The sequence below is a fragment of the Morone saxatilis genome, unplaced genomic scaffold, assembly GCF_004916995.1.
Source record: "Morone saxatilis isolate NCDOM2014 unplaced genomic scaffold, NCSU_SB_2.0 Contig1, whole genome shotgun sequence".
Lineage (NCBI taxonomy): Eukaryota > Metazoa > Chordata > Actinopteri > Moronidae > Morone > Morone saxatilis.
The window spans coordinates 21347707-21358187 of NW_023339651.1; the positions used below are offsets into that span (position 1 = coordinate 21347707).

General features: G+C 39.9%; 1 protein-coding gene across 1 annotated transcript in view; it reads left to right on the forward strand.

Moving 5' to 3' along the window:
* Positions 1-10146, forward strand: part of ipmkb (inositol polyphosphate multikinase b) — an 18280-nt gene extending 8134 nt beyond the window's left edge. Inside the window, exons 2-6 of the mRNA XM_035671725.1 lie at positions 2566-2651; positions 4367-4463; positions 5024-5196; positions 8336-8417; positions 8693-10146. Of these exons, the coding sequence (XP_035527618.1) occupies positions 2566-2651; positions 4367-4463; positions 5024-5196; positions 8336-8417; positions 8693-9504 (1250 nt within the window). The 3' untranslated portion in view covers positions 9505-10146. The remainder of the gene's footprint in view (positions 1-2565; positions 2652-4366; positions 4464-5023; positions 5197-8335; positions 8418-8692) is intronic.
* The last annotated feature ends 335 nt before the right edge of the window (positions 10147-10481 follow it).

Below are 10481 nucleotides of genomic sequence, written 5' to 3' on the forward strand. Positions count from 1 at the left end.
CTGTCATGTTATTTAGTTGACCATTGCAGGCATACTGCGCTGCCAGACCTTTTCCAAAAGGATCAACTGGCAATTTAATGTTCCTCCAGAGTTTATTATTGATGCTGGAATCCGTAAGTGGATCTCCTTACTAATAGTTTGTCTTCACACATCCTTTTTGTAACCTACTAGATGTGTTACTAGATGGTTTCAAGCTACTCATTTGCTAAATTGGGTTGCATCATTAATAATTAAGAGTTGTCTTAACAAGTAAAGACTTAGTGATGTGTAAAGCGGTTGCTAGGAAACATCTGGAGCAGCTGGAAAATCAGTTAACCATGTAAACATAAAAGTCACTAATGCTTCACAAACTGTAGCACAACTTCCACAAAACACTCCTATTTTATTCCCATTAAATGCATATTTTTATGCTTCAAGACTATTTTCTTCTGTTTTCAAGTGCGTAACTACAGTGATTGTGCCTACTGTGCCTGAACGCATCCTGTGTAGACACAGGCGGAGCACTGAAGCTGCAGGTGATTTTTTTATATTGATTAGTATTTCGGTGTGTGTTCTTAGAAGAATCTAGAAATGAGCCAGAGAGCAGACTAATCCTTCCACTGCAGGTTCATTCAGTCCATCTGGAATCAGCTGTCGTCAGCAGCATGTGATGACGTAACGGCACACTTATCTTTTCCTCGCTGCATCTTTCTGTCTACACTGGAAACAGACTGGGAGTCCTACTCAAAATTTTACTTCATTCCAAATTTAATACAACACAAAACAGTGAAGGATACATGAGCTGTAACTAAAGCCTTGGTCACACTACATGACTTTATCTTTGTACTGTGATCTTTGTACTGTTCACGCTACACAACTTTCAGTCTTGGAATCGTTGTTGAAGTCGTTGTGGTCTCTAAACTACTTTTCATCAGGAATCCTTAATAACACCATTAATAACAAGCACATCATGTTTAATTAGGAAAGTCCTCGAAAAACTTTACAGAAAGGGCAACCATTTACAGCATACTGAAATTAGAAACTGAGGATAATCAGCCAGCATCACATTATCAAAGCATTAATCAAACTAATAACAGCAGCCAATGTGATGCAACCTTGTCATACTTTAGTAGTTACTTAGTCTTTCTGTAGTGGTGACAAAACGTTACAAATTTTACATATTAGCAGTTTGAATTCAACTAAAAGCTCCCTGCACCAAGCTCCCTTTAAGAAGTATAGATAGGTTCTTTATTGTCATTTTCAGGAAATGTGTTGCCACAGTCTGTACATAAACATATGGACACATCATTACCACAGGATAGACATTTAAACACAGCATGAAAATTCAAACACAACACAGGTATTTACACGTAATGGCTACCAGGGAGTTTTTTTGAGTAATGCTATGGCAACCTCTGCCATAGCGAGCTCGTTTAAAGCATTATGAAAATATTATTATAAAATAATTATGTTATTATAAAATAGACATTCCACATAGCAGAGTGATCCAGCAAATAACACAGAGTTGTTGAACCTTGCTCGTCTTTTACTGCAGCAAAATGCAATGTCATCTGGCCTAATAACTTTCCAGAGTTGTAAAATCCTGCCCTATATAGTCTAACTGGCCATTCTGGTTTGTATTTGGTCATCTTACCTGAGCCTAAAAGAACACACCATCATCCATCCATTCCACTGAAACACCTGGCAACTCCAGACAGTTAACAGCTGCTCTGGAGCTATCCTACATGTTCGCAGAGACAGGAATCCTGTCCTAAGTTAGGAAGATTGATAAAATGCCACTCCTAGTCCTGAAAGTAGAACCAAATAATGTGTGACTGAGAATTTTGGATCAGTGAGAACAATTTTTTCTGCTCTGAGATATTATGATAAATACAGATTCCTAGATTTTTTTCGAACAGTATCAGATTCCATGTCCCTTTTCCTGTCTGATGTCAATATCAGGTTGAATTTGTGAACAAAGGTTCATGTTTGCCAGACGCTGTAAACGTAAATGTGTACGGTAATGACAGTTGAGTTTGTCATTGACGGCTCATAAAGATTTATGGTCCTATCTATACTAAGGGAAAAGTCCCTCTTGCTGCTCCCTCTGTCTAATTATTTTCCTCTCAGCAGCACAAGACAGATTCTTCTTTGTGTCTTATCATGTCTTTCCACCAGTGCTTTTTTGTCCTCCCACGTCATCTCTCTTTACTCTTTACTTGTATTTTATTGCTACTGACTAAGGTGGGTGTGTTTGCTGAAGTCAGAGTTTATGATTCACTCTTTAACATTAACCTCAGTGTTGAAGATACTGAACACAGTGAGCTGTTCGTGGCTAAAAGATGAATATGTTTGCCATTTACAGTGATTTACTTCAGAATGAACTGTGATGAACATTGCGGTGTCATTCATCATCATTTTACTGTACTTCAGCACTGATATGCTAAAACAAGGGTTGAAGTTATCTGACTGGGTCCTTTTGTCAGCTGTTTCTTATTATTCTTTACTGAGTCAAGCACCAATATCCTTACTAAACTTTGCTAAACGTTGCTTTGGTTTTCAGTGCTGTCTTTGTGTTGGTCGTAGGTATTTTGCAGCATCCAGATGGAACAGTCCTGAAGCAGCTTCAACCTCCACCCAGAGGTCCACGAGAGATGCAGTTTTACAGCATGGTAATGCCTCTGCATTCATAAATCTACTATTCTCACACAGTTACATACAGAAGGGGGACACAGTTGTACTTGAATAAATCAGATCATAATAATACAAATGTGTGAAAAATCCAGCTCTTCAAACAAATCTGTCCTTTCCAATGAAATGATTAACTTTAAATATAATCTAATACTAGGCCTGTCACAATAGCTATTTGTCTTGGATGATGTAGTGCCACAGAAATAAGTGCTCTAAACAATATTAATATTGCCATTTTATGCCACTGATATAATGATAAGCATAATAATGCAAGTTCACCCTTTTAAAGGGCAATGAACTTTTAATTCTTGATGTGTGGGGGGAAAAAAAATAAAAAATTCCTTGATAAACAAAACATAAATTAAACCACTCTACCAAAACAATAAATAGTATGGACATTTGCCACAGAGTTTGGCTACAGAGTCTTTACTTAGGCAGGCAATATAGTGATGGTAGGCAAATAGTTTTATTAGTTAGGAGCTAAAATGTTATCTCAAGATGGTAAGCAGAGGTAAAATGAGTTGTTCAAAAACACTGCAAATGTAGCTCCAAAGGGGAACTATTGGGAAGAGACATGTGGACCAGGAGGACCCCTTTTCCATCAGATCAGCTCTCTCACTCTGAGCTGTATATGATTTTATGAGCATTTACCTCTATTGTGACTCACATGACTTGTTCTTCAGTTACCACACTGTCAATACTTGATTGATGGATGGATGGATATAAATCCTTAATGATCATTATAAAATATCAGACATTCCACATAGGTCTGTGTAATCCTGCGTGTATCTGCTGCTTCAGTGTTTGCTTTAGAGCTTAGCAGCACTGTCAGACTCAGCAACTCTCATACAAACAGCAGTGAGTCATGGCATCGCGTCTCTTGACAAAACCAATCAAACCTAATCCCAACAACGCACACATCTCACACTGCGCTGGCACCTGCAAACAGCTGGTAGTCTAAAATATTATTGAGCTGGTCCAAAACATCAGTAAGTTAAATATTTTACGTTTTATTACACATATTACATATTTAACAACATAGGGCTGCTGTTAAAATGCAATAATTATCGCTAATAAAATCCAATTGTTCATCAGAATTGGATCATCAGAGTGGAAAAAAGAATAATTACATTGTTTTAATACTGCATATACCCTGTATTAGTGATTAAATATTAAGTTGATTCGTTGATTAGTCAATCAACAGAAAACTAACCAGATGTGAGAAGAATGAAGCCTGGTTCCAGACAGTCTTTTGTTCAGTGATTCAAATAGATAATCACTCTAAATGTAATATATTTTGGGTATTGGACTGTTTGTCAGAGAAAACAAGCACTTTGCCTGTCACCTAGGATGATGGGAACTGGTGGTGGATATTTCAGTATATTCCAACATTTGATTTGAAACAATTACCTCAATATAGTGCAAACAAACTACACAGCAAGTAATGTAACTAACGTTAGCTATGCTGTGGGTTTGCAAACTGCAAGCAAAAATTGCTGCTGAGATATTTGCTAGAATCACATACCTAAAATCACATACCCCACCTTTAATTGAGTAAGCCAAACAGTACCCACCAAATTAAACCATAATGGAAATAATCTTTAGCTGCACCCCTACTCTAAATATATAGTGTGGTAGTCACTATATATGCGCAGTATAGTATGATGGTGGTGATGTGTGTGTATGTGTGTCCTAGGTGTATGCAGAGGACTGCTGTGATCCATGCCTTTTGGAGCTCCAGAACCATCTGCCCAAGTACTATGGTGCATGGTCCTCTCCTGACAGCCCCAATGGTAAGAGACTGGTGTGTGTGTGTGTGTCCCTTTCTCTCTATCTAAATCCAACAATACATGCAGGTTAGGTGAACTGGCAGTTTTTATTAATGATAGGCTGGTAATTAAAGCCTGGCCGATACTGGATTTTGAAGCTGATACTGATGTTATTTATTTTAAAAAAATGTCAATAATTGAATGATACATTTTTCCTTTGGATTGTTGGATTGCAGAAAATAAACTCTGTTGCCTTTTGTAAAAAACACATTCCTCCAGCACTTTTGGTGAAATTTCAGCTCTATAAGCCAAATACTATGAGCTACTGTTATTTCAGCTAAATGATTCTTCTTATTCTTATAAATGTCACATTATATTAATTTGACATGAATAAGGTTTTTACTGCAAGTATTGGTAAACTGTTTACAATTTGTCAGTCATCTGATGTTGAAAAACCAGACAAGACATGAAGTCGAGGAAGAACCTCCATCACATCAGAAACATGTTATGATCAGTACTGACTGTATGAAAAGCCAACGTCAGCCTCATGTAAACAGGCTAGTAATACTATGCCACTGCCTCAGACTTATATCTGAAGCTGGAGGATGTGACCCGGCGCTTTGTCAAGCCGTGCATCATGGACGTGAAGCTGGGCCAGCGGAGCTACGATCCGTTCGCCTCGCAGGAGAAACGGGAGCAACAGATCAAGAAATACCCACTGATGGAGGAGATAGGCTTCCTGGTCCTCGGCATGAGGGTGAGTTTGACCGGTTGTACAGTCGTGGAAAAAATGTATATCCGATTTTTTTTTTTCTCTTGTTGCACAGAAGTTTTATTTCCCAAACTTTATTAATTGATGTACCTTTACAAAATAATTACAAACAAGACAGGAATAACAGAAAAGCTACATTTGAAAAGTTGTAAATCAAAGTAGAGATTTCAAAGCCTGATATTCTTGGAAACTTAATTTAAATTAAAAAGAAGACAAATCTTCATAACGGAGACAATTCATCACTTATGTCTGATAACCTGACTACTTTTGGAAATAACAGATATCAAGTTAGTACATGCGATACTTGTACACTTTTTGTCCAAACACCCCACCCTTAGTAACAGGATAACAGAAGTAATTGATCACACCTTTCATTCACACAGTGATGATCAACATGAAATACCGACGAACAACTGGAAAAATGTCAATGTTTAACTCATGTGGATGTGAAAAGGGTTCAGGTTGTTGACTAAGCTGAACAGTACCCTCTCATGTGTTTGAATACACCTAACCCTGAGCTCAGGCTGAACAGTAAACACACATCAGGACAGTCTCTCATTAGTTTTTCCACATGGCTGAGACAGACAGATGACAGAGATAGAGAACTTCTTATCTGTCGGAAAGGAAGAGAGTCAAATAGCAAAAGCTTGTATCGCTTTGATCAGTTTCCATTACAGCCCACTGTCATCATCAGTAAGTGTACTAGTTTGGGTTTTCCTGCCCACAGCATGAAACAAACAGAAAACACCCAATGAGCTGAATTAACATTTAAAATGTCCAACTTTTTATATGCAACAAGCATGTTGTTTCATTTGATGTTATTGTCATTTTTTTTTTTTCATTTTCAACCTAGCTTGCCAGTATAATAAGACAATACATATTCCCCCTCCAGTCAGAGATCAGTGTTTTTTACAGCACACTGTAGCAACAAGAAAAAATACTGAGATACTGTGCTGTATAAATCAAATGTACTGGACTTAACAAATTAAAAGAAATAAAAAAGGTTAAATATAAACTTGAAGTTGGCCAATTGTCAGAACGTGTGATAAATATTTTTATTCCACCCCTATGATCAGTGTTTAGGTCTTTACTCAAAAAAAGCAATGTATCCGTCTTTCGACCTCAGATACTCATGTGACTTTGGTGCCATAATTAAAGTCACCTTCCATGGAGGCTGCCATGTTGCAACCAACATACTTTCTACTTTGTGATTTAAGTTGAAGGGTGAAGCGAGGAAGTTGAAATCAGCAACTACCCCTCAACTTATTAGCATCTGAAGAATCAACACCAAGGCTCTTTATAATGGACCTGATTGTGAAATGGACCAATGGACCTAGCATTTTTATTTTCAGATTGACAATTTGATAACTATGCAGTCATGATGTGTGTTTTGAGAAAATAAGTGATATACTCCTAACTGCCAGTCTCTGTGTACAGGAAGAAATAGCCCATTGATTGATGGTTGGTCCTGAAAGGCCTGATGGTGTTTGTCTGTTACTGATGGGACATCAGCTTTATGGCGGCATGTCTCCACCCTTTGTAAACGGGTCATAAACTAACTAAGGGTTGTGGATGTTTGCTCATGTGATCTCTGTAGAACGGTGACTGGTAGTGATTGGTAGAGGTTAACGTATGTGTAGGTGAACTTAGTGTTTGATCTGTGCTACTGTACTATAGGCTGCAACATTTTCCTGCAGGAAGGTATACTGAATTTACATGAATCTTTTAATACTGAGGGCTATGATGTTAGCTGTTATAGAGACTGTGATAGATACAAATACAGATCACACTTTTCTGGTTGCATAAATAACTACATATGTGTGTGTTCTTTATACCATGGCAGTTTTTCTAAAGTTAGATTTTTTCCTAATCAACATATATGATCTTGCTTACTGCTTTACGATATCACAGTATATTGAATTGTAACCCCCGTATCGTGATATGTATTGTATCGTCAGATTCTTGCCAATACACAGCACTAGTTACAATGTAATGTACTGCTGTACATTTTTTGGACTCAAATTTGATTCATGTTTTCCAAAAATGTGATGATTATAAAATCGAGTTATTTGTAGTCTTTAAAAGTTTAGGCTATAGTAGATTTAATTGATATTAATGTTTTTCAATGTTGTGGATTTGAATTATGTTGCCAGCACGGTATGAGTTTGTAAAAAGGGGCCCAGAGGTGTGTTGAACGTGTAATTTAGAAAGAACTCAGTAGATGTACCTTAGGACAGGGAGCTTAAAACAGGATGTGCCTGGCACTGAGCTGTGAAAAAAATCCCATACTAATCTCTGCTGTGTGTTTGTTTAGATGAAGAGGAGGCTAATTAGTGGTAATGATCTTCCTGATGGAGGAATGATAGTGAGGGAGGAGAGAGTTGGAGAGAAACTAAAAGGAAAAGATAAAGAGATGATAATGGGTAGTTCTGAGAAAACCTTCCTGCTGTACATGTAAAACTACAAAGCCCCTGATCCTGCTCAAGTACATATCAGAGAGTTGGACCAGAGAGTTCAGAGAGTTCTTTTGGAGAGAAAGAACAGCAAGAAGAAAAATACACACATAAGCCCTTTGCCCCTTTCTGACATTCACATTCACAGATCATTCTCAATAATCTGCATGTTCTCATGTAAAATTACAATTGTATCAACATTCTTTAATTATAAATCTAAAATGTGTTGGTCCAGCTAACTGTCAGTAACTGTCCTGATATGGCTCAGCAGGCAGCAGGAAGGTGTGAGTGTCGCTGTGGACCACTAGATGGAGTGTTTGATCAGTGTGAAAGAGACAGCCAGCATTTCAGTCAAAGCCATTCCTCTGTTGCCATTGTGCTGTGAGTTGTGACTTTTGACAGATGAACACAATAACAGAGAATAAAGCGGCAGCAGAAGGAATGATGTGCATTGGCTTTTCTTCAGCATGAGGTGTTGTAAATTCTATTAATTATATTATGTATGAGGGTTGGTCGGAACAATAAGAGCTGAGTTATTTGCTGTCTTTGTTGAGCAATGAGCAAATTCTGACACGTGTGTATGTATTAGCATATTGTGTGTTTTAAGGGGCAAGGTCCAACACAAATACTGCAAACACACTCTTAACATAATGTATTTTCTTAAATTTCAGGTGTACAAGCTGTGCAGTGACACGTTTGATTCGTACGACCAGCACTATGGGAGGGGACTGGTTAAGGACACCATTAAAGATGGTATGTGTGTGTTGGTGTGTGTTTGCATTACGAACATTGTGACTTACCAGTCACTGGCAGTGAAGCACAGGAGGACTCTTTTAGAGTAACTCTCAAGTCATTATGTGCTTAATCAAATGTATGCTGAGGGAGGATCAGCCAATTGACCTTTCCTAAGCCCCGCCCCATTTTGCTCTGTGCTCACTTGCTCAACTGTTATTGGAGCAAAAAGGGGTGGGGCTTATGAAGGGTCAATCAGACACTGTGATTTGAAACTCTCCTCTCCTCTCCTCCAGGCCTGGCTAAATTCTTCCATAACGGTGTTAGTCTGAGGAAGGATGCCGTGTCGGCCAGCATCTGCAGAGTGCAGCGTATCCTCCGCTGGTTTGAGTCCCAGCACCAGCTGACCTTCTACGCCAGCTCCCTTCTCTTTGTCTACGAGGGCCTGCCATCCTCTTCCTCTTCCCTTTCTTCCCCTTTTAGCACCCCTTCAATCGGCCCAACCACGGGGAAAACTGCCACATTGTCATCGCCGAGTGACAGCAGCCGTGGTGGGGAGGGGAAAGCAAGGCAGGAAGGGGCGGGGCAAGAAGAGGAAGTGGCAGAGTACAACAACAACAATATTCAGGTGTCCGTGCCCTGGGACTACAGCCTGGCCACCATTTACACCAACCACACAAAAGGTGGCCACCACCACTGTGCCAAGGGTCTTCTCCATGGCAACAGTGAAGACGGCAATGCTGTGGAGACGACAGTGAGCTCGGTTTCTGGAGATAACCTCTCAGCCCTGTGTGAAGAAGACAACTCTGCGTGGAAACGGACAGGTGAGCCGCAGCAACCGCCGAATGGAAACGGAAACAAATCACAACTGGAAGGGAAGGACGAGGATGGAGAGCGGGAGGGCAGGGGGAGGAGGAGAGAGGAGGAGGAGGAGCTGAAAGGACAAGGGGGTGACGCAACGGAGGGGAGCAGAGGAGACACAGAGGTGGAGGTCAGGATGATCGACTTTGCCCATGTTTTCCCGAGCGAGAGCCACGATCACGGCTACATCTATGGTCTCAAGCACCTGCTGACAGTGCTGAAGCAGATCCTCTGTGAGGCCGTCTAGAGCTCTCCCTCCTCCCTACCTTCTCTGTATCTCCTGACCTGCTCAGTAAACCACTGTCTCGCCCCGTCAACCCCTTCTTTCTTCTCAAAAGATAGAAACCTTCCGAGGAGAGAGGGAAGAATCAAAGAAGTGAATATTAAAACAGCATCATCATCATCTCACCTGATTGTGATGGTCAGTCGTGTGTATGGTTGTTGTGTGTGGTGTTTCTGTGTGGTGTTGTGTGTGTGTGAGAGCAAAGTGGAGGTAGTAGAGGCTGAAAGCTGTGTTTTCCCTGTGATCAGCAGCACTACATGCACTAATCAATCCATGAAGGCATTACGACCCCGTACTTAAACACAACATCTTCAGCTGCATTTACTGATGCTCAGTAAAGTCTTCACTTGACTTCACCTTTAGTCCATCTGAGTCATAGAAAAGAGTTCGACCAACATCATTTTATGCCATGGCCACTGAAATTAGCTGCTGGCTTTCTGTTAAAATTGTATATTGTTACACCTTAAATTAAGGGTGGGCCAGGCAATATAATATACATCAAAGGTGATAGGAAGTAGTCGACCACCAGAGATCTGGTCTGAGAAAGTTGAGCATCAATGTAATACAGTACCATGATTTTTCAGTCACGCAATTCACTAAATGAACCTAAAATGTAGCGTGATTCGGAGCTTGTATGACTGACGCGTATATAGTTGGGAGCGTATTATCATACGCCCTGGCACTCAGGTGATGGGCGTGAGCCCTGCTAGTATAGCTCGGTATGTACTAGCGCGTATATCTCCGACTAGCATGCCCTATGTAGTATAGTATAGGGTATATGCACGTACATACTAGCTGAGCCGTGTATATATCTAAAAAACAAAAGTTTTGGGCGTATAAAAGTACTCACTGCACGTGATGAGTATTGGGGACCGTATGATATTTAATTTTGGCCAAGAACGTTCCAACTCAAGTCCACCCGAAGACGAGGTTTGACGAGT